General features: G+C 43.9%; 1 protein-coding gene and 1 long non-coding RNA gene across 4 annotated transcripts in view; one reads left to right on the forward strand and one right to left on the reverse strand.

Moving 5' to 3' along the window:
• Positions 1 to 16,908, forward strand: part of LOC149979609 (uncharacterized) — a 300,792-nt gene extending 283,884 nt beyond the window's left edge. The window contains exon 3 of one of the 2 annotated variants that reach the window (XR_016484522.1): positions 16,775 to 16,908. This is a non-coding gene — a long non-coding RNA (uncharacterized LOC149979609). Of the gene's footprint in view, positions 1 to 15,819; positions 15,927 to 16,774 lie in introns of those variants that run through there. The other variant, XR_016484523.1, reaches the window with a different exon arrangement.
• On the reverse strand, positions 404 to 24,000 carry gda (guanine deaminase). Of its 2 annotated transcripts, XM_021621094.3 has the most exons (14): positions 23,711 to 24,000; positions 19,733 to 19,821; positions 19,459 to 19,630; positions 18,701 to 18,788; positions 15,509 to 15,614; positions 13,822 to 13,849; positions 13,544 to 13,651; positions 11,635 to 11,742; positions 10,671 to 10,768; positions 5,208 to 5,275; positions 4,515 to 4,661; positions 3,953 to 4,074; positions 3,474 to 3,501; positions 404 to 3,223 (listed from the first exon to the last, which is right to left on the reverse strand). In XM_021621094.3, the coding sequence occupies exons 1-14, from the start codon at positions 23,837 to 23,839 to the stop codon at positions 3,153 to 3,155; spliced, it is 1,362 nt and encodes a 453-aa protein (XP_021476769.2). In that variant the 5' UTR covers positions 23,840 to 24,000; the 3' UTR covers positions 404 to 3,152. The 2 variants fall into 2 exon arrangements, 1 of the variants encoding a protein (XP_021476769.2); XR_016484520.1 differs by lacking the exon at positions 10,671 to 10,768 and having other exon boundaries at positions 23,711 to 23,974.
• Between the last annotated feature and the right edge of the window lie 958 nt (positions 24,001 to 24,958).

The following is a 24,958-nucleotide window of genomic DNA, read 5'->3' on the forward strand; positions in this document are numbered from 1 at the left end:
TAACTTTATTTAACATGTTTCTGACAACGGTGATGGCATGTAAGACAATTTATGATATAATACAATGGATGGCTAATTCGTCATTCGTCGTACTGCATTGATATTTGATATTATTTATAACGTGTTACGCTTTGTTTTGTTTTAGATTGAATGTTTTGCTTACCAACGGTGGTTCCATGTGCTGTAACTAGGAATGAAGACAAAAGAGTTCAACAGAGTAAACAACACAAACTGTCAGTGCAGTCTTTATTGTTGAAAATATATGCTATACCCCATCCACACTGAAGAGGCTCTGAAATGTACATCAACCAGGGATAAAGAGACAGTTAACACTGTGAAATGTTTTGTACTTATGTGAAGTAAAGTGTCTCTTGACATGTTGGAGAAGATTAAAGATCTACACTTTGTTTAATTTGTCAATATAACATGTTTTATTCATTGATTTTCTGGCCACCATTACTGTGGTTACATGTTCAGTATATGTATTGCCCAGCAAACCCAGTGCAGCCTACCGCAATAGCTCACTCTCCATCCCTGCTTTGGACAATGACTCTCGTACTTTGCCATTTTCCTTTATGGTTGATATTAACGATGAAAGGAGATATTATCTGTCTCTCTCCTATTGTGTACCGCTGTTAAATAGATATTATCCGTCTCTCTCCTATTGTGTACCGCTGTTAAATACTGCGGCAAAATAAAAAACTGGGAAAATAAGTACTTAGAACTACCAATTATTATAGATAGATATTAAATAAAAGGGTAAACACAACACTGGACTGAACCCCCTAATTGTCAAACTAATATTAATTGACAATATAGAAGATACATGACTAGAGGTTATGCGATATGGGTGTATACTCACTGCACAATTCTTAGGTGTGTAATTGACATGACCAAGGAGCTATTGAAATGTAAAACTATGAAAAATGTACGTTACACTGCGTGATTTTACAGTACACAAACAAGAGTGTGCAATATACAATATACATTCTGAAGTTCGTTTGAGTCCAGTAGGTCACATGACCAAGGAGCTATTGAAGTTTTAAATTCTGAAAAATTAATGTAAAATCAAGTGAGATGAAAATGGACAAACTAAAGGGTGTGCAATGCTGCTCATCGTGAATTTTAACATTTAACATTTCAATAGCTCTTTGATCATGACTTCAAACAAGGTTCAGAATGTACACTCAGTGGGCCTACACATCACACACCCTTTAGTTTGTCCAATTTCATCTCACTCGATTTTACATGAAGTTTTCAGAATTTAAAACTTCAATAGCTCCTTGGTCATGTGACCTACTGGACTCAAACGAACTTCAGAATGTCCACGTGTGAGATGAAAATGAACCAACCAAAGGGTGTGCAATATAGAAGGGTAGTCAGTGGACAATCTGAACCTTGTTTGAGTCAAGTAGGTCACATGACCAAGGAGCTATTGAAATTCAAATGTAAACTAGGAATACAAAATCCTGCTCACATTTCCGTGTTTTTTTTTTAGCTTTGGAAAACGGATTAAAATGGCCAAATCGTGAAAATAAGACCTGCGCAATGTGTGCAATTTTTCCAACATCATGACACTTATTTTGAATCGGTGGCTCAAGTGGTTTGAAAGCTATTGAGGTTTGAAAGCGCGAATATCTGTCGAATATCCAACTTGAAACTTTACCTCAGTCATTTTACACAACTGGAGACTTTGGCAGAATCTGTTTTAATTCCGCATAAATGATCGTAATGACAGGCTACTTTGACATTTTGTATTTTAATTATTGCGATCCAGCCAAATAGGTTCCAGAACGAAACAGTCCCAAAACGGTTTTGTGTGTTGCTCTAGGTTCATTGGTGACCTCTTGAAGAAGGAAGGTACTCCTGTTCCAGCAGTATCCGGCTCAAATTAAACACAGCTGACAATTCTGATAAATAATGGGATGTGTTTGCTGTGGACCAGAAACTCGAATCTCTGTAGTCTTTATAGTGGACCTGTCTATGACAGACATCCCACATTGTGCTATGGTAGGCTGTCAAATGGACATGGTCACTTCTAGCTTGTCATCTGTCACACACAGATGGGTCTACAGTGCAGTAGATCTGTGTGTGAGTGAGACGGGGAAAATATCTGGCTTGGAGGAATGTTTGCTTGAACAAAATCATTTTAAAGCTATGCTGTTTGCAGTGTTCAGCCTCTATATTTTCATATAACCCTACACTTTATCCTGGAGCCACTATCAATAATGTGTTAAAACCTTTGCCTCCAGGTGTGAAAACTCTCGAAATGCGTTACAAACAAAAGAGACACATTTTCACTTAAAATCATGCAGATACTCTGTAGCCTTTTTTGCTAAACTCAGCACTGTAGCGTGGAACAGCAGTTGCAGAATAATGACCGTTAAGTGATAATGCCAGAGAAACCGGTGTTTGGAGGATATATTGGCACTTGTGTTGTTAGGCCCGAGACGAAGTCAAGGATGCTGTAAAATCCGGACAAATGCAAAGCTAATAGGGGGAACAAATAGCTTTGGACCTTACACACGGAGATAAGTCTTGGACCAGTACAACTCCCTTTCCCTCCTGGCGCAGAGATACATAGATCTCTGGCATACAAAGTCTAAGAGAGCAGCTTCTAGTTTTGTGCCATCATCCATCAAACTCTTCAACCCTTGACATTTTTATTTGTGTTTGTATATGGCCTATGATTGCATCTAATCTATTATACCGCACATGTTTTCGTGTTCTATGTTGCTGTGTTGTTATATATCTTGTTAATATCAAGCCTTCACCATAGATGAAGGTCCCTCTCAGGAAATAAAAGTTACTTGAATTGAATAAACCTACATTCATAAACACACACATTTCCCTCAACTTTGAAATAACAAAAACAACAGACAATGATGTTCTTTGGGTTACGACATAAGTATGACAACATAGGATTCACTCTGAACTTCACGATGAGCAGCAATATCATCCATTGAATTTAACAGTATCTAATTACACTAGATGATTGAAAACACACACACTGTATATACAGTAATAATCCCTCTCGTTGAATACATTTTCCTAATCACCTCCTGTCCTGTTACAACAGCAGTCAGGTAAACTGGTAGAGGGTTCAGACAGATGGTAACAAGATGACAACAATCCAGCAACCAAACCTATGTCTATGTTGTTTCCACGAATGGGACCACTCTCTTCCCTGCCACGTACACCTCAGCAATGTTCCGATCATCCCCTGAAAGGAGGAAGGGAAAGGGGGAACAAAGGAGAGAAAAAAGAACCTGAACATACTTGAGAGATTTTACAACACCTAGTGATGACCTCAAGACTTTTGGACCTCTTGGCTGACAGCTGCAAGGACCCAGGTTTGAGTCCCTGTCGTGGCTATCAGTGAATTCGCCACAATACTTTCATGGCACGTAAAGGGCCCATCCACCAAAGCCTGAAAACAAGTTGTGTGTGAGAGACAGAAACGAAACTCTTACCCAAATTCAAGAACTTCTCCAGGAGCACCTGAAATCAAATGGAACCAAGATGAATGTTATGTATTGGGAGACAGAATGACTCAACAGGTAACAGGGTTTCCCATTTTATTTGGCCCCCCAATTTTTTTTTGCAAAAAAATAATATATTTTTTTAGCAACTTTAAAAATATATATATATTTCTTTGGGACATAAGATAGTAAGAACACAGGCAAATCAGCTCAAAGTGGTTTTAATTTTGGAAATCTGTTCCAATGTATTCCCACGCATAACAGAGAGATATACAGGTATGTGATCGTATACAAATTAAAGCAAGGTGTTAAATTATTATATCCGTTTGGGCTTCTTGCGATCAATTTGCAATCTACAAATTATTTGTTATTATGTTCCGGCCCCCTGACCATCCACTCAAGAAAGAATTGGCCCATAGCTGAATCTAGTTGATGATCCCTGCTCTATGTATTGGGAGACTGGTTCCTACCTTAGGCCCCTCTCCGTGGTTGATGAGATCAATGGGTCCTCCTGCTATGGCCGTGTTCACCCGCAGAGCATCAAAGTCTTTCCCTACCTGAAAGTTTCCCGTATGCTCATCCAGGGACAGGGCTACAAACCAAACAATCAACCCAGAGCTCAGAATATCAATCAATTATTCATCAATCAAGGACTCAATAAACAAATACACAGATGTACAGTTGGGTTCATTAAACAGTTTTTGACTGTAGTGCAGGTCAAAAACATGTGCTGCAAAGTGGATATACCTGTACAGTCAGTGGATTATATTTCAGAAATGTCACCTATGTATTTCATTGCCGTTTAGGTGATTGCAAATAAACTTGTTGGCTTGGCATCACTCTATGAGAAAGCTTGTGCTGTGAGCAATGTATCGATGCTGCAGCACAGGCGTTTTGAAAAGTAACATCTGAGTGCATGAATCTGTATCAATTCATAAATCATCATGTATCAAATCATTCATACTGATTGATGTATTGATTTAATAATAGTGGTGACGATGACCCTCCCACCCCTCCGGCCAGGTCTCCCACCTTGGCTGCCTCCCAGTGTGGCCAGTCTGAAGACCTCCTCGAAGGTGAGCGTTTGGTACTGGGGGTCCTGGATGGTCAAGGCTTTAGAGGTATCCAACGTTCTCCGCACAGCATCCAGCATAGAGGGAGAGTAGCCTCCTGCCACATCTGCAAGGCCGGAAACACAGACACACGCACAAGTGCATACACAAACAAATGTATTAATACGTTAAACACAGAGCCAATTGCAACAAAAAAAGCACTGGTTTTCTAAATACTATACTAACGGGAAATAACATGCACCTGTGTGATAAAATAAACCAGCAGATCAGCTTATCTCATGTTGTTATGGTGTCAAGCCAGTTTGATACCGGACAGGGAACCTAGAAGAAAGTTGCCTCTATTGCCGGCCTCAATGAAAAAACAGGATCATCCCAAATCGTAATGAATGTAAAATAACTATTCTAAGAAATAATATTATCAGTGCCATTTGAAATAACTTCATTAGACTTTAATTTGATCAAAAATATATAGATTATTATATAACTCAATCACGATTGCCTTGATTTAGTTATACATTTAAAATATGGACAACTCAGGGATAGCACATTTATTTATTTCGTACAGCACACATGGGCTAAAAACGATACAGAACACAGTGCGCTCTGGTAAAAGGAAGATGATCTGCTTTGTAGTGTGTTGTCATGGACTCACCTGTGCCCAGCCCCAGCTTTACTTTGTGGTTCAGAACCCTGCGGGCATCTAGCATACCACTGCACAACCTGAAGAGGGAAATGAGCGAGAGAGAGGGGAAAATGAGAGAGGGAAATGAGAGAGAGAAATAGAGAGAAGAGAGAGAGGAGAGAAATAAGGAGAGGAGAGAGAGAGAGAGAGGAGAGAAATAGAGAGAGGAGAGAGAGAGAACATGGGCAGGTTCTATCTTGAGTGCTGATATGATATCTATTATCACTGCTGTGTTTTAAAAGAATAGGGTATGATATAAAAATAAGAATCGTGATTTATTTCTAAATCCTAAGACATGGTGTTACGGTGCGTGAATGAGGACCCAAAAGCGAATTAACGTAAACAGAGCTTCTTTAATAACAAAACAAAACGTAGGCTCAGATGGACCGGCAGGTTCCGACAGGACAGGACAAGGTTGCAGCAAACATGACGATAGTCTGGTTCAGGCATGAACAACACAAACAAGAATCCGACAAGGACAGGAGCAGGAACAGAGAGAGATATAGAGACCTAATCAGAGGGAAAAAGGGAACAGGTGGGAAAAGGGGTGACGAGGTAGTTAGGAGGAGACAAGGCACAGCTGGGGAAAAGAGGGGGAGAAAAGGTAACCTAACAACGACCAGCAGAGGGAGACAGGGTGAAGGGAAAGGACAGAAACAAGACACAACATGACAGTACATGACAGTACCCCCCCACTCACCGAGCGCCTCCTGGCGCACTCGAGGAGGAAACCTGGCGGCAACGGAGGAAATCATCGATCAGCGCACGGTCCAGCACGTCCCGAGAGGGAACCCAACTCCTCTCCTCAGGACCGTACCCCTCCCAATCTACTAGGTACTGATGACCACGGCCCCGAGGACGCATGTCCAAAATCCTACGGACCCTGTAGATGGGTGCGCCCTCGACAAGGATGGGGGGGGGGGGGGAAGACGAGCGGGGGCGCGAAGAACGGGCTTGATACAGGAGACATGGAAGACCGGGTGGACGCGACGAAGGTATCGCGGAAGAAGAAGTCGAACTGCGACAGGATTAATGACCTGAGAAATACGGAACGGACCAATGAACCGCGGGGTCAACTTGCGAGAAGTGGTCTTAAGGGGAAGGTTCTGAGTGGAGAGCCAAACTCTCTGACCGCGACAATATCTAGGACTCTTAGTTCTACGCTTATTAGCAGCCCTCACAGTCTGCGCCCTATAACGGCAAAGTGCAGACCTGACCCTCTTCCAGGTGCGCTCGCAACGTTGGACAAAAGCCTGAGCGGAAGGGACGCTGGACTCGGCGAACTGAGATGAGAACAGCGGAGGCTGGTACCCGAGGCTACTCTGAAAAGGAGATAGCCCGGTCGCAGACGAAGGAAGCGAGTTGTGGGCGTATTCTGCCCAGGGGAGCTGTTCTGACCAAGACGCAGGGTTGCGAAAAGAAAGACTGCGTAAGATGCGACCAATAGTCTGATTGGCCCGTTCTGCTTGACCGTTAGACTGGGGGTGAAAGCCGGAAGAGAGACTGACGGAAGCCCCAATCAAACGGCAAAACTCCCTCCAAAATTGAGACGTGAATTGCGGACCTCTGTCCGAAACGACGTCTGACGGAAGGCCATGAATTCTGAAAACATTCTCGATGATGATTTGTGCCGTCTCCTTAGCAGAAGGAAGCTTAGCAAGGGGAATAAAATGAGCCGCCTTAGAGAACCTGTCGACAACCGTAAGAATAACAGTCTTCCCCGCTGACGAAGGCAGTCCGGTGACAAAATCTAAGGCGATGTGAGACCACGGTCGAGAGGGAATGGGAAGCGGCCTGAGACGGCCGGCAGGAGGAGAGTTACCGGACTTAGTCTGCGCGCAGACCGAACAAGCAGCCACGAAGCGACGCGTGTCATGCTCCCGGGTGGGCCACCAAAAGCGCTGGCGAATGGAAGCAAGCGTACCCCGAACGCCAGGGTGGCCGGCTAACTTGGCAGATTGAGCCCACTGAAGAACGGCCAGACGAGTAGGAACGGGAACGAAAAGAAGGTTCCTGGGACAAGCGCGCGGCGACGGAGTCTGAGTGAGTGCTTGCTTTACCTGCCTCTCAATTCCCCAGACAGTCAACCCGACAACACGCCCCTCAGGGAGAATCCCCTCGGGGTCAGTGGAGGCTACTGAAGAACTGAAGAGACGAGATAAAGCATCAGGCTTGGTGTTCTTAGAGCCCGGACGATAAGAAATCACGAACTCGAAACGAGCGAAAAACAGCGCCCAGCGCGCCTGACGCGCATTAAGTCGTTTGGCAGAACGGATGTACTCAAGGTTCCTATGGTCAGTCCAAACGACAAAAGGAACGGTCGCCCCCTCCAACCACTGTCGCCATTCGCCTAGGGCTAAGCGGATGGCGAGCAGTTCGCGGTTTCCCACATCATAGTTACGTTCCGACGGCGACAGGCGATGAGAAAAATACGCGCAAGGGTGGACCTTGTCGTCAGAGAAGGAGCGCTGAGAAAGAATGGCTCCCACGCCCACCTCTGACGCGTTAACTCCGACAATGAACTGTCTAGAGACGTCAGGTGTAACAAGGATAGGTGCGGATGTAAAACGATTCTTGAGGAGATCAAAAGCTCCCTGGGCGGAAACGGACCACTTAAAGCACGTCTTGACAGAAGTAAGGGCTGTGAGAGGAGCTGCCACCTGACCGAAATTACGGATGAAACGACGATAGAAGTTCGCAAAGCCGAGAAAGCGCTGCAGCTCGACGCGTGACTTAGGGACGGGCCAATCAATGACAGCTTGGACCTTAGCGGGATCCATCTTAATGCCTTCAGCGGAAATAACAGAACCGAGAAATGTGACGGAGGAGGCATGAAAAGAGCACTTCTCAGCCTTCACAAAAAGACAATTCTCTAAAAGGCGCTGGAGGACACGTCGAACGTGCTGAACATGAATCTGGAGTGACGGTGAAAAAATCAGGATATCGTCAAGGTAAACGAAAACAAAGATGTTCAGCATGTCTCTCAGGACATCATTGACTAATGCCTGAAAGACAGCTGGAGCGTTAGCGAGGCCGAAAGGAAGAACCCGGTATTCAAAGTGCCCTAACGGAGTGTTAAACGCCGTCTTCCACTCGTCCCCCTCCCTGATGCGCACGAGATGGTAAGCGTTACGAAGGTCCAACTTAGTGAAAAACCTGGCTCCCTGCAGGATCTCGAAGGCTGAAGACATAAGAGGAAGCGGATAACGATTCTTCACTGTTATGTCATTCAGCCCTCGATAATCCATGCAGGGGCGCAGGGACCCGTCCTTCTTCTTAACAAAAAAAAACCCCGCTCCGGCGGGAGAGGAGGAGGGGACTATGGTACCGGCGGCAAGAGCTACAGACAAATAATCTTCGAGAGCCTTACGTTCGGGAGCCGACAGAGAGTATAGTCTACCCCGGGGGGGAGTGGTTCCCGGAAGGAGATCAATACTACAATCATACGACCGGTGTGGAGGAAGAGAGGTGGCCCTGGACCGACTGAACACCGTGCGCAGATCGTGATATTCCTCCGGCACCCCTGTCAAATCACCAGGCTCCTCCTGTGAAGAAGAGACAGAGGAAACAGGAGGGATAGCAGACATGAAACATTTCACATGACAAGAGACGTTCCAGGAGAGGATAGAATTACTAGACCAATTAATGGAAGGATTATGACAAACTAGCCAGGGATGGCCCAAAACAACAGGTGTAAAAGGTGAACGAAAAATTAAAAAAGAAATGGTTTCGCTATGATTACCAGAAACAGTGAGGGTTAAAGGTAGCGTCTCACGCTGAATCCTGGGGAGAGGACTACCATCCAGGGCGAACAAGGCCGTGGACTCCCTTAACTGTCTGAGAGGAATGTCATGTTCCCGAGCCCAGGTCTCGTCCATAAAACAGCCCTCCGCCCCAGAGTCTATTAAGGCACTGCAGGAAGCTGACGAACCGGTCCAGCGTAGATGGACCGACAAGGTAGTGCAGGATCTTGAAGGAGAGACAGGAGTAGTAGCGCTCACCAGTAGCCCTCCGCTTACTGATGAGCTCTGGCTTTTACTGGACATGAAGTGACAAAATGACCAGCAGAACCGCAATAGAGACAGAGGCGGTTGGTGATTCTCCGTTCCCTCTCCTTAGTCGAGATGCGGATACCTCCCAGCTGCATAGGCTCAGCACCCGAGCCGGCAGAGGAAGATGGTAGTGATGCGGAGAGGGGGGCAACGGAGAACGCGAGCTCCTTTCCACGAGCTCGGTGACGAAGATCAACCCGTCGCTCAATGCGAATAGCGAGTTCAATCAAGGAATCCACGCTGGAAGGAACCTCCCGGGAGAGAATCTCATCCTTTACCTCTGCGCGGAGACCCTCCAGAAAACGAGCGAGCAAAGCCGGCTCGTTCCAGCCACTGGAGGCAGCAAGAGTGCGAAACTCAATAGAGTAGTCTGTTATGGATCGATTACCCTGACATAGGGAAGACAGGGCCCTGGAAGCCTCCTCCCCAAAAACAGATCGATCAAAAACCCGTATCATCTCCTCCTTAAAGTCCTGATACTGGTTAGTACACTCAGCCCTTGCCTCCCAGATTGCCGTGCCCCACTCACGAGCCCGTCCAGTAAGGAGAGATATGACGTAGGCGACACGAGCAGTGCTCCTGGAGTATGTGTTGGGCTGGAGAGAAAACACAATATCACACTGGGTGAGGAACGAGCGGCATTCAGTGGGCTCCCCAGAGTAACACGGCGGGTTATTGATTCTGGGCTCCGGAGATTCGAAAGCCCTGGAAGTGGCCGGTGGATCGAGGCGGAGATGGTGAACCTGTTCTGTGAGGTTGGAGACTTGGGTGGCCAGGGTCTCAACGGCATGCCGAGCAGCAGACAATTCCTGCTTGTGTCTGCCTAGCATCGCTCCCTGGATCTCGACGGCTGAGTGGAGAGGATCCGAAGTCGCTGGGTCCATTCTTGGTCGGATTCTTCTGTTACGGTGCGTGAATGAGGACCCAAAAGCGAATTAACGTAAACAGAGCTTCTTTAATAACAAAACAAAACGTAGGCTCAGATGGACCGGCAGGTTCCGACAGGACAGGACAAGGTTGCAGCAAACATGACGATAGTCTGGTTCAGGCATGAACAACACAAACAAGAATCCGACAAGGACAGGAGCAGGAACAGAGAGAGATATAGAGACCTAATCAGAGGGAAAAAGGGAACAGGTGGTAAAAGGGGTGACGAGGTAGTTAGGAGGAGACAAGGCACAGCTGGGGAAAAGAGGGGGAGAAAAGGTAACCTAACAACGACCAGCAGAGGGAGACAGGGTGAAGGGAAAGGACAGAAACAAGACACAACATGACAGTACATGACACATGGTCTTTCCTTTCACATCTTCCATCAATGACCCTTGGGAAAACACAGGCGTTGTCAGGGAACGTGAACTGTAGGGTAATGAGAAACACTTACGAGATGTTGGAATTGGGACAGTGAGCGACGGACGCCCCTTTCTCTCTGAACAGCTTCAGCTCTTCATCGGTTAGGTGACAACCGTGAGCCATCACAGTCTGTGAACCATCACCATCATCATACTTACTACCATTACCACCGCTATCATTATAATCATCATCAGCATACTTACAACCATTACCACCACTATCATGATAATCATAATCATACTTACTACCATTACCACCGCTATCATTATAATCATCATCATCATACTTACTACCATTACCACCGCTACCATTATAATCATCATCAGCATACTTACTACCATTACCACCGCTATCATGATAATCATCATCATCATCATACTTACTACCATTACCACCGCTATCATTATAATCATCATCATACTTACTACCATTACCACCGCTATCATGATAATCATCAGCATACTTACTACCATTACCACCACTATCATTATAATCATCATCATACTTACTACCATTACCACCGCTATCATGATAATCATCATCATCATACTTACTACCATTACCACCGCTATCATGATAATCATCATCATCATACTTACTACCATTACCACCATTATCATTATAATCATCATCATACTTACTACCATTACCACCGCTATCATGACAATCATCATCATCATACTTACTACCATTACCACCGCTATCATGATAATCATCAGCATACTTACTACCATTATCACCGCTATCGTGATAATCATCATCATCATCATACTTACTACCATTACCACCGCTATCACGATAATCATCAGCATACTTACTACCATTACCACCACTATCATTAGAATCATCATCATACTTACTACCATTACCACCGCTATCATGATAATCATCAGCATACTTACTACCATTACCACCACTATCATTATAATCAGCAATATGATTTTCATTATCCATAGAATGTCCTTGTACTGTGTGTGTGTGTGTGTTGGGCTAACCTTGTCAGTGAGAAGGTTGTGTTTGTGGTAGACGTCTGTGTAGGAGTCATAGTCTGGGAACAGTTCCTTCACCAGCTTCACCTCCTCCTTCGTCTCACTGATGTGACTCTGGGGATCACAGAGACGATCAAAGTTTTTTTTTAATCTTCAGGTGATTATCAATGTGTATGAATTCAAGAGAGCGAGAGAGAATGGAAGGGAGATACAGTGCCTTGCGAAAGTATTCGGCCCCCTTGAACTTTGCGACCTTTTGCCACATTTCAGGCTTCAAACATAAAGATATAAAACTGTATTTTTTTGTGAAGAATCAACAACAAGTGGGACACAATCATGAAGTGGAACGACATTTATTGGATATTTCAAACTTTTTTAACAAATCAAAAACTGAAAAATTGGGAGAAAAAAAATTATTCAGCCCCTTTACTTTCAGTGCAGCAAACTCTCTCCAGAAGTTCAGTGAGGATCTCTGAATGATCCAATGTTGACCTAAATGACTAATGATGATAAATACAATCCACCTGTGTGTAATCAAGTCTTCATATAAATGCACCTGCACTGTGATAGTCTCAGAGGTCCGTCAAAAGCGCAGAGAGCATCATGAAGAACAAGGAACACACCAGGCAGGTCCGAGATACTGTTGTGAAGAAGTTTAAAGCCGGATTTGGATACAAAAAGATTTCCCAAGCTTTAAACATTCCAAGGAGCACTGTGCAAGCGATAATATTGAAATGGAAGGAGTATCAGACCACTGCAAATCTACCAAGACCTGGCCGTCCCTCTAAACTTTCAGCTCATACAAGGAGAAGACTGATCAGAGATGCAGCCAAGAGGCCCATGATCACTCTGGATGAACTGCAGAGATCTACAGCTGAGGTGGGAGACTCTGTCCATAGGACAACAATCAGTCGTATATTGCACAAATCTGGCCTTTATGGAAGAGTGGCAAGAAGAAAGCCATTTCTTAAAGATATCCATAAAAAGTGTCGTTTAAAGTTTGCCACAAGCCACCTGGGAGACACACCAAACATGTGGAAGAAGGTGCTCTGGTCAGATGAAACCAAAATTGAACTTTTTGGCAACAATGCAAAATGTTATGTTTGGCGTAAAAGCAACACAGCTCATCACCCTGAACACACCATCCCCACTGTCAAACATGGTGGTGGCAGCATCATGGTTTGGGCCTGCTTTTCTTCAGCAGGGACAGGGAAGATGGTTCAAATTGATGGGAAGATGGATGGAGCCAAATACAGGACCATTCTGGAAGAAAACCTGATGGAGTCTGCAAAAGACCTGAGACTGGGACGGAGATTTGTCTTCCAACAAGACAATGATCCAAAACATAAAGCAAAATCTACAATGGAATGGTTCAAAAATAAACATATCCAGGTGTTAGGATGGCCAAGTCAAAGTCCAGACCTGAATCCAATCGAGAATCTGTGGAAAGAACTGAAAACTGCTGTTCACAAATGCTCTCCATCCAACCTCACTGAGCTCGAGCTGTTTTGCAAGGAGGAATGGGAAAAAATTTCAGTCTCTCGATGTGCAAAACTGATAGAGACATACCCCAAGCAACTTACAGCTGTAATCGCAGCAAAAGGTGGCGCTACAAAGTATTAAATTAAGGGGGCTGAATAATTTTGCACGCCCAATTTTTCAGTTTTTGATTTGTTAAAAAAGTTAGAAATATCCAATAAATGTCGTTCCACTTAGTGATTGTGTCCCACTTGTTGTTGATTCTTCACAAAAAAATACTGAAGCCTGAAATGTGGCAAAAGGTCACAAAGTTCAAGGGGGCCGAATACTTTCGCAAGGCAATGTAAATACAGATAAATACATGATTATCCTCAAAGCACATTCCCATAGGATCCCCATGACTTGGTTACTGTGGCTACAGGCTGGCAAAGCTCACCTGGATGTGCAGGTGGTTATTCTTGGCGATCTCTCCCAGGTGACCCAGCAGGGCAGCAGAGCAAGACAGGGCGAAGCGCGGGGTCACCACTGGCATTACAAGGGGGTACTGCCCCAAACAAGACAGAAAGACACCCAGTGAGCAAAATCCTAAAAAGCTCCTTTCACAGATTCTGATCACAAATGTGTTTTTTTTTTTTGGGGGGGGGGGGGGGGGGGGGGGGGGGGTACATGTACCCTTAGAACCCCCCCTGTGCTAGCAGGGCTAAGGAGTCTTACCTTCTTCTTCAACATCTCACTAATGAACCTAGAGCAACACAAGACAATAATCACATTTGTATTTTTTCCTTCAAAATAATTTTTAATTTTTTTTTCTATCAGGTCGGTCCCTCTCCGATTCATTCCATTTCCTTCTGTTTGGTTCCTAATTAATACTCCTCAGATGTGTGTTGGGCAAGATGTGAGTGTAAGGAAGGACTGAATCCTGTTTTTCAGACTGCAGCAACTGGCTCAGAGACAATGATTTCCTCACTAATTTCTCCTTTCAGATTTGCTGAGGATGCATTTGATAAGTTTTGTTTCCTGAGGGCCATACTTGTTATGTATGTTGAAATATGACAAATGTTGTGAGATATATTGTGAGGCTAGAGCAGAAGTTCTCAAACTTGGGATTGTATATGAAAATAGGGTGGCGCGAGAATATCCAAAATCCTGAGGAAAAAAAAAATTAAATACAGAAAAAAAAATATATGCCTTTGTGTCTCAAAAACATCGTAATGTGGTTAACCGTAAAAAATAAAATGATTCAAATCTAAATGATAAAATTCAACCACAAAGCACCCTTAGATCATGGGAAAAGGCTGCACTTGACCGTTGCATTTGAAATCATTCCCATGGTGAACGGCTAGGCCCGCTATGAAACCACACACTAATGCAGATACTTTGATATTATCGGCCGCAATTGATATGGTGAAAACTAGGTGGGGAGGCAGAGACACAGAAACTCACATTAATACCCTTGTCAGATAACACTTTTAAACTAAGAATGTAAACTATTTCTAGCAATCAAGAGGAAACTGATTAAATGACTCAAAAACGCCCCAACTTATACTCTCCAAGTGGACGTTAGCTGTGAGGGCCGAGATGCCCGTGTTCGCTATACATGTTGGGGGATTCTATTCACGAGGACATATTTTTTTTAATGCCGCATTCAAAAGAACTGGGAACTCTAAAATCTATGACTTCTGTCTTCAGTGCATTTAAGACAACTGGGAACTCTGAAAAAAAACGATCACCGACTGCGAAAAATGGTTTTGAATGGTCACCCAACTCGAAATTCCAACTCGGGAACTCGGGCCTCTTTCTAAAGCTACGACTTACTGACCTAGTATTTTCAGAGTTCCCGGTCTTGAAAGCACCATAAAACTCACGGTACCCTTTGCCAGCTCATGTCTGTGTGAAGCTGGATTGAGTGCGCTCATCTGCATTAAAACCCCTGACTTTGAGAAGCTCCGACGTGACATGCATCAAGCACACCCATCCAGCTAGTGGTGATGAGACAAGATACATTATGTCAGACTCATTTGCAATTGACTGTCATAGCACCACATTAAAAGCATGCGATGGTGAGCTGAGAAGACAATCAGAAATACTGTTAGAATGTTTTTCAATTGACTGCCATAGCCCCAAATAAAAATGAAACAGTCGCTGTTAGTTAATGCCATAATTTTTTCCACATGGTTGGGGTCCAGATATCAAAATGGGGCGGGACAAAAAGATATGGGAACCCCTGTGCTGGAAGGTCCCATAAAGTCATGTAAAGTCTAGAATGACATGTCTGTTCCCATTGGTTCTTGCTGCACAAGCCAGTCATGACTCAATATGATGATGCTTTTCTTAGTCATTACTCTATCCTCCTCCAAGGAAATTATTTTCCATGTGACCTTACGGTCTGTCTATTACCTACCTGTTGGTTTCGTCATGGGACTCGTCTGGCGTCTCTCTGTAATGTGGGACAAAGTTGTTTGTATCCATACACACCTTGCCCACAAGGGCACGCTGTCCAAAATCATCTGGAATGACAAGAAACATTGGAAAAGGTCACCAAACTGGTGAAATCACCCATCAGGGGAGCTGCATTTGGTGTGATTAGAGTAGCACTCTGTCGAGACCGTATCAGACTGGAGTCATGAGGGACATTTGTAATGTTGCTCATCAGCATCCTGGAATATCCTAAATAATAAACTAAAGCTAACATTAAATCTCATAAACCAAAAGGTGGGAGCGCTGTTGGTTGTGGTGAAACAATTCTGGTGTCCTACAAACTCTGGACGGTTTAGGAGGAGTAATGCAACCACCAAAGGACAAACATTCCATGCATGCAGTAAGTAGATGTGAAAGTGACAGATTCCTCTCCATACAAAACCCTATGTTCATGTCTTGTTCTGAGCTGGTGTTCGCGAAAATAATTTTCATTACAGTGGGTAACCATAAGGATGGAATGGAGCAAATCAAGATGTTCATGCACAGCCAATCCCTGTACCTGAAACTCAAAACATTCATTACCTGCTATCCCTGCCCTCATTTAACCTCACACTGAAGTGTTTTATCATTTTATTTTCAGGACAACAAGTAGAACACAAAACATAAAACAGTTACATTTATAAGTTTTATTGGCAAATGTCAATAAATAAAAAGCTCTGGCAAGCAATAACCTCATGTTTTTATTGCAGAAATGGTTTTCTTGCCGCAAAATGATTATACAACTAGTCAGTGACAACTGCGTGGAGTTTGGACTTTGTGACAGCAACTATGCGATCTTATTACAGTATTATAGACACAAAGTCCGGGGCAGAAATTGAACTTGGCGAAATAAACTTGAATATCCACAGGATCATTCTGAAATGGATCTGAGAGATATAGCAAAGCTTAGGAAAACATCAGGGACGATCCCAATGCAATAGTGGTGTGGGGGCTGTGCTTTGGCAAAGTGGGTGGGGTTATATCCTTCCTGTTTGGCCCTGTCCGGGGGTGTCCTCGGATGGGGCCACAGTGTCTCCTGACCCCTCCTGTCTCAGCTTCCAGTATTTATGCTGCAGTAGTTTATGTGTCGGGGGGCTAGGGTCAGTTTGTTATATCTGGAGTACTTCTCCTGTCCTATTCGGTGTCCTGTGTGAATCTAAGTGTGCCTTCTCTAATTCTCTCCTTCTCTCTTTCTTTCTCTCTCTCGGAGGACCTGAGCCCTAGGACCATGCCCCAGGACTACCTGACATGATGACTCCTTGCTGTCCCCAGTCCACCTGGCCATGCTGCTGCTCCAGTTTCAACTGACCTGAGCCCTAGGACCATGCCCCAGGACTACCTGACATGATGACTCCTTGCTGTCCCCAGTCCACCTGACCGTGCTGCTGCTCCAGTTTCAACTGTTCTGCCTTATTATTATTCGAACATGCTGGTCATTTATGAACATTTGAACATCTTGGCCATGTTCTGTTATAATCTCCACCCGGCACAGCCAGAAGAGGACTGGCCACCCCACATAGCCTGGTTCCTCTCTAGGTTTCTTCCAAGGTTTTGGCCTCTCTAGGGAGTTTTTCCTAGCCACCGTGCTTCTACACCTGCATTGCTTGCTGTTTGGGGTTTTAGGCTGGGTTTCTGTACAGCACTTTGAGATATCAGCTGATGTACGAAGGGCTATATAAATAAATTTGATTTGATCAATAATTGTGTATGATTTTCTATGTAGAAGAACCCTTACCTTCTAACGACTCTTGTGCGGCGTGAGTGTCAGAGCAAAACAGTCTCAGCTTTTCATAGTGGGGTCATAATAGTTTTTGTAGCTCAAACCGCTTGGACGTCACAGACGTTTTTGTGAGAAGAACAGTTTTCGGGATCCGCCCGATCAGCCTTGGTCTCACAAACACCGTTCTGGTTCAGCCCCCATCAACACACAGGCTAATCGTCGGCAGATGCAGAAGACAGAGGAATCCAACGCAAAAAAAAAAGAGAATTCGGAACAGAACAACAGACCCATCTTATTGAAGCCACAGAAGTTCAAGACCAACTGCGATACTGCAGGCGTTGCTTGCAGAAAACAGGATCCCCATTATAGTGAATGGGAAAATTGCCATCTTTGTGGTCAATCTTCATGTAAATAAAATACAAATTTGAAGACAATCATGGTACCAATAATTGCTTCTAATACACCATATGCAAGTCCTTCAAACGATAATGTTGTAAAAATCACAGAAGTTATAAGGACAATGTAGTTGCTAATGGCAGCCTGCAGTACCCCGGCCAGCCTTCAATTTGAGTTACTCATTGAGAGGAGGCAGCACTGAGCTAGCCTGCAACACCACTTCCTGAATTAGCTCAAACTGCGTATGTTATGTATCCATGAGATGCTATCTTAACCGACTTCATTTGGCTTCAATGTGCTATTCAGTCTTCACATAGAAATGAATGGTGTCACGTGTTCGATGGCTTTGTCCATTCCTATACCGTCATTGGTATAGAAGCACAAAAATATTTCCGATTATAGCCTGGGACTCAAAGCATTAACAAAACATTTACACACTAGACTCCCCCACAATGACGTTTGCACTGTGAAATAACAAATGGTACATGGTCAACATAACCCAACTACATAGCGAGAGACTGGGTGCCGGAGGCTGGCCTAGCAGTCAACACAGCTGCCTCCAGACCACTTGTATCGTGTCCCCCGGCAGCGAGGTTATAAACCCCACACCACCACTTTTAATACCGTCTATCCCCTGGTGTCCGTCTCCCTAATTTCCTGTCTAAATAAATATAACACATTTGAAAGAGTGGAGTCCCAATCCCCCTTTAAAAAAAAAAGAGACGGATTGATAAGTTGTTGCATAACACGCAGTGGAGGCGTGTGTGTGTGTGTGTGTGTGTATTCCAGGTAGTTGTACATTGTGACTGAGGTTAATGTTTATAGCCAGTCAAATAATGTCCCGTGCTCTTTTATCACAGAGCATGTTCTTACCTTCCTCCGTCATTAATACTTATGTAATAAACAAGAGTTAAACAGGCGAGAAGAACACTGGGAACAGGTCAAAGTACAATGTTTCAATGTTAAGCCATTGTGCAAGTGAGCGGTAGAGTGTGTGCAGGTTTGTGTCTGTTTTCTCACTTGCGATTTGGCCCAGCAGGAGAGAAGCGTCAGTGTGTATGGTGGCAAAGTAACAAGCCGTAGTGGTACCGTTTCTCAGGGTTCTTTTCTGAAATAGACAGAGATTGTTTTAGTATTCAGGCCCTATTGTTCATAAACACCACTCCATCAGTGCAAATATCACCTGCCCTAACCTGCTATGTGTTACAATGTATCCAGATTTCATCAGATTTTCTATGCTACTCTGTGAGCTTTCCTTACAGTAGCCAAGGAAGCAACCTAAATAGTTCACATTTGTATTGTTTTTGCTACACTGCAGGTCATTTAAAATAAGCTAAAGCTTCACATACGTAAACTCTCTCTTTAACCTTTATTAAAATGGCCATAGCAACCTGCTATTGGCCCTCCTTTGGCATCCCTATCCCTGCCCAGCAGTGAATTTCGAAAAACGAGAGAAAATAGACACAAGGGAAATTAAAGACGGCAACCAAAGTTGCTGCTCCCGAGTGTCCATTATCATTGCAATATTAACCTCTGCAACACAAGGCTTTAAATAAGTATAACAGACGATTTAGAATAGGAAATAAGGATAAGAATGGTCTATAATCCTCTATGCAAGTGAGACGGATTGATTCGGGTGCGCAACGACATATATTTTAAAACATTGTGTGTTTCTTATTAGACAAGTCCAGGTCTGTTTCTTCCATTTGGTGCCTGATGAACACGACCCTGATGACTTCTACAGGCTGAGGTTTGCTAGTTTGGCCCAGACCGCTCACCACGACATGGGTGTAGACGTTGCGGGCGAACGCCAAGTCTTTGTAGCAGGCCTCCACTGGGAAGGTGTACGTGTTGAGCCACTGTAGCAGGGGCAGGTCCAGGGCAGTGCCTGCATAGCTGTACTGAGACGCGTGGATGTGGGTGTCCACCATCCCTGGCATGAAGAACTCACTACAGACAACAAAATGGACTTTAGGATAATAACTTGGTTGTGTTCAGTCACAAATAGATTAGGAATCAGTGTTACTCTAATAGGATGGACTCTTCACTCACTACTGTCCAAGCTGTGTAACAGCCAAGGCCTCAAACCCCCACTTCTGTGACAGACTGCCGACTTCCTGCCCACTCCCAATGAAGGCAATCTGTCAACATGAGAAGCAACCAAAAACAAGGTGCTGATTAGCGCAAGAGAGAGACAATCAGAGCCTAACTCAACAAGGTGTTCATTCATTTAAATATAATTTATCCATGCATTGATAATTGATCTACTGTAACACATTAAGGCATAGTCAGATGACACAGACACCCTCAACAAACAGTACATTCGGAAAGTATTCAGACCTATCCACATGGTTACATTACAGCCTTATTCTAAAATGGATTAAATAAAAACATTTCCTCATCAATCTACACACAATGACAAAGCGAAAACAGGCTTGTGAAAAAAAATAAAAATGAAACAACTTATTGTACAGTATTCAGACTCTTTGCTATGATCAAATGTATTTATAAAGCCCTTTTCACATCAGCCGATGTCACAAAGTGCTATACAGAACCCCAGCCTGAAACCCCAAACAGCAAGCAATGCAAAACCACGGTGGTGTGGAAAACCTCCATAGAAAAGACAGAACCTAGGAAGAAACCTAGAGAGGAACCAGGCTCTGAGGGGTGGCCAGTCCTCTTCTGGCTGTGCCGGGTTGAGATTCTAACAGTACATGGCCAAGATGTTCAAACGTTCATAGATGACCAGCAATGTCAAAATATAATAATTACAGTGTTTGAGAGGGTGCAACAGGTCTGCAGGTCTATCATTCAGAGACAGCAGGTGCGGTAGAGAAAGAGAGTTGAAAACAGCAAGTCCGGGATAAGGTAGCATGTCTGGGAAACAGGTCAGGGTTTCATAGCCGTAGGCAGAACAGTTGAAATGGGAGCAGCAGCATGACCAGGTGTACTGGGGACAGCAACTAGTCATCAGGCCAGGTAGTCCTGAGGCATGGTCCTAGGGCTCAGGTCCTCCGAGAGAAAACTTAAAATTCACACAGGACAAGGCAGGAGAAATACTCCAGATATAACATACTGACCCTAGCCATAAACTATTGCAGCATAATTACTGGAGGCTGAGACAGGAGGGGTCGGGACACACCGTGGCCCCGTCCGACGATACCACCAGACATGGCCAACCAGGCAGGATATAACCCCACCCATTTTGCCAAAGCAGTCTCCACACCACTAGAGGGTTATCTTCAAACCACCAACTTACTGCTCTGAGACAGGGCCGTGTATAGCCCACGAAGATCTCCCCCATGGCACGAACCCCGACAGGAAGATCACGTCAGTGACTCAACCCACTGAAGTGACGCACCCCTCCTAGAGACGGCATGGAAGAGCACCAGTAAGCCAGTGACTCATCCCCCATAATAAGGTTTGAGACAGAGAATCCCAGTGGAGAGAGGGGAACCGCCAGGCAGAGACAGGAAGGGCGGTTTGTCGCTCCAGTGCCTTTCCGTTCACCTTCACACTCCTGGGCCAGACTACACTCAATCATAGGACCTACTGAAGAGATGAGTCTTCAGTAAAGACTTAAAAGGTCGAGACCAAGTCTGTGTCCCTCACATGGATAGGCTGACCATTCCATACAAATGGAGTCTTGTGACCGTAGCGTACGTGTAGGTACGTACGGCAGGACCAAATCGGAACGATAGGTAGGAGCAAGCCCATGTAATGCTTTGTAGGTTAGCAGTAAAACATTGAAATCAGCCCTCGCCTTAACAGGAAGCCAGTGTAGAGAGGCTAGCACTGGAGTAATATGATCAATTTTTAAAATATTTTTGGTTCTAGTCAAGATTCTAGCAGCCGTATTTAGCACAAACTGAAGTTATTTAGTGCTTTATTTTGGTATGTGTCATGTAGATGGAAAAAAGCTGTCCTTGAAACAGTCTTGATATGTCCATCAAAAGAGAGATCAGGGTCCAGAGTAAGGTCTAGGTCCTTCGCAGTTTTATTTGCGACGACTGTACAACCATCAAGACTAATTATCAGATCCAACAGAAGATCTCTGTATTTCTTGGGACCTAGAACTAGCATCTCTGTTTTGTCTGAGTTTAAACGTAAAACATTTGCCGCCATCCACTTCCAGGGAAGGGAACTCGAAATTGAAAAAAAGAAACCATGAGGTTGAAGGAATTTTCCGTAGAGCTCCAAGACAGGATTGTATCGAGGCAAAGATCTGGAAAAGGGTACCAAGAAAGGTTTGCAGCATTGAAGGTCCCCAAGAACAGTGGCCTCAATCATTGTTAATGGAAGAAGTTTGGAACCACCAAGACTCTTCCTAGAGCTGGCTGCCCGGACAAACTGAGCAGTCGGAAAAGAAGGGCCTTGGTCAGGGAGGTGACTAAGAACCCGATGGTCACACTGACAGAGCTCCAGAGCTCCTCTGTGAAGATGAGAGAACCTTCCAGAAGGACAACCATCTCTGCAGCCTTCCACAAAATCAGGCCTTTATGGTAGGGTGGCCAGACAAAAGCCACTCCTCAGTAAAAAGGCACATGACAGCCCGCTTTGAGTTTGCCAAAAGGCACCTAAAGGAACAAGAAACAAGATTCTCTAGTCTGATGAAACCAAGATTGAACTTTTTGGCAAGAATGCCAAGCATCACATCTGGAGGAAACTTGACACCATCCCTACGGTAAAGCATGGTGGTGGCAGCAACATGCTGCGGGGATGTTTTTCAACAGCAGGGACTGGGAGACTAGTCAGGATCAAGGGAAAGATGAACGAAGCAAAGTACAGCGAGATCCTTGATGAAAACCTGTTCCAGAGCACTCAAGACCTCAGACCGGCGTGAAGGGTCACTTTCCAAGAGGACAACAACCCTAAGCACACAGCCAAGACAGCACAGGAGTGGCTTTGGGACAAGTCTTTGAATGTCCTTTGAATGTCCATCTCTGGAGAGACCTTAAAATAGCTGTGCAGCGACGCTCCCCATCCAACCTAACAGAGCTTGAGAAGCTCTGCAGAGAAGAATGGGAGAAACTTGTGCCAAGCCTGTAGTGTCATACCCAAGATGACTGAAGGCTGTAATTGCTGCCAAAGTTGCTTCAACAAAGTACTGAGCAAAGGGTCTGAATACTTATGTAAACATGATATTTCAGATGTTTTATTTTATACATTTGCAAAAATGTATAAAAACCTGTTTTTGCTTTGTCATTATGGGGTATTGTGTATAAATTGATCAGGGAAAAAAAGCTATTTAATTAATTTTAGAATAAGGCTGTAATGTAACAAAATGTTGAAAAAGTCAAGGGGTCTGAATACTTTCCTAATGCACTGTATACACACACACACACACTACACAAACATGAAACCAATTACCAAATGAAATCTCATAATTAGGATCTGGGTGGCATGAGTCAGTTTGGGAAACCTTTGTAATAAAATACATGTGATTAAAACATCACATTCATGACAAAGCAATGTAAAATCGCAAGAAACGATTTCCATGAAACTATTATTACAAAGTCCAGACCACATTTCACAACTTTTGTGACAGCTGTCACAGGCCCTTTGTAGCCTCTACTGGAGTTACACACTGTACAATTATAATGATTGCAGGAAACAGGTTTATCTTCTTTTGAAGAAAATGTGTGTAGGTCAATGGTATCCATACAAAAATGCTGAATCCAATTCTGGCTTGGGGCATTTTTTTGTGTGCCAAAGTTAGCTAACTATTATAGTGTTTTGAAAAGATTTACCTATCCTATGCAGGTTTGTAAAATGTATAGAAATTGGGGCAGCAAATAAATAAAATACAACCATTTTAAAAATATATAAAAGAGATGGAAAACATAGGCCTATAAAACAATGCGAGTTCCACTTAGGCCTACGCATATGACACTTTGGCAATGTAAAATAGCCTAATCATAAGTTAAAGTCTTTACATACATTTTGCTAGGATTATTTCTAAATGAATTAACATAATGTATGCTGTTCATAGATATTGAAATACACTTTCACAGTTTAATTCTGACAGACCTTCCCCTCTGTGTCCACTCCCAGAAGCCTATCCTCCAGAATTTCCACGACTGTGTGATCGGTGGAGTGCACAAACGTCCCCCTGTAGACGTGCGCAATGTCCACAGCGGATTTGTTGGAGCTAGTCATATCTAGAATGTTACAACAGCAGGGTTTGATGCTGAAAATGAATCTTGTCACATTTTTATCCTCGGCAAGGATAGTGGGCGGTTAATCAGTGCGCACCAAGAAGAGACTCCACCTGCCGACAGTGCGACTAGCCACAAGCGAAGCGTGCGCCCGCATGGGACAGCCACAGCAGGAATTTTATTAGCCTACAGTGTTATAAAAATAGGTTTTGAAGCATTGCTCAGCAATGGCGCATTGTTCACTTTCATACCGTATGATAGTTTTCACTACTTAGACACAGGCAGAACTAGAGTTTTATACATGGGGTGGCAAAGGCTACTTCAGGGGGTCCAGAGACCATGACAGAAAATGAATGTAACCCTAACCTGGCATCTAAGCAGCATGAATGAATCCTATGATTGCTGATTAGATGTAGAAGTGATGATTCACTTAACCCGGAGTTCTTCAATGTGGCAGATAGTGTGACCACACAAAAGGGTTACTTCACTAGAATACTTCAACATACTATGAATAGTCAGTGTCTCTACCTTGGAACTGCAGCTCAATTTCTTTCTTTCGCTCTCTCTCACACACACACACACACACACACACACACACACACACACACACTTGGGTCACTGTTTTCACAAATATATAATCTGGGTCTATAAGTGTTTAATAATATCCAAAATATTATTTTCAGAAAATAAAGCTCAAGCACCAAGGAGGTAAGATTTGACATACCAGGTATCAAGCAGAAATGGACTTGAACAATAAAAAATAACTACAAACTTACAGTATCATATTTATGCTTATATATATAATGTTAACTAACAGCAAAGAAAAGTTTGGGAATGGGCCTAATCAAGACCAAATTAAATCTGTGTGTCATGATACCCTTTGGATGTATCATTTTAGAATGTCAGTGTACTAGCTAGTACACAGTGCAGGTGTTAATCATGACCAGAGGGACCGCCTAAGTGCCAAATTATCCTAGGTAAATTTAGAACAGCATAATTTGGCAGTTCTGGTGAGAACTGGCAAAATGTTTCACAAACTCATCCATGTTGAGGGAGCGTGCCCTCTTTGACATAACGCTGAGAATTCTGAGGTGACTTAACCTGTCATCAACCATTGTTG

This window comes from Oncorhynchus mykiss, chromosome 11 (genome assembly GCF_057628025.1).
Source record: "Oncorhynchus mykiss isolate SJ-2025 chromosome 11, ASM5762802v1, whole genome shotgun sequence".
Taxonomy (NCBI): Eukaryota; Metazoa; Chordata; class Actinopteri; order Salmoniformes; family Salmonidae; genus Oncorhynchus; species Oncorhynchus mykiss.

Coding starts and splice junctions, on each gene's coding strand:
- gda (XM_021621094.3), bottom strand. CDS start 23,839: ATGACTAGCTCCAACAAATCCGCTGTGGACATTGCGCACGTCTACAGG. Junction 13,850..15,508: donor TCCCATGACGAAACCAACAG/GTAGGTAATAGA, acceptor GTGTTGCTCTAG/GTTCATTAGTGAGATGTTGA. Junction 4,662..5,207: donor AAAGCTGGGGCTGGGCACAG/GTGAGTCCATGA, acceptor CCGGCCTTGCAG/ATGTGGCAGGAGGCTACTCT.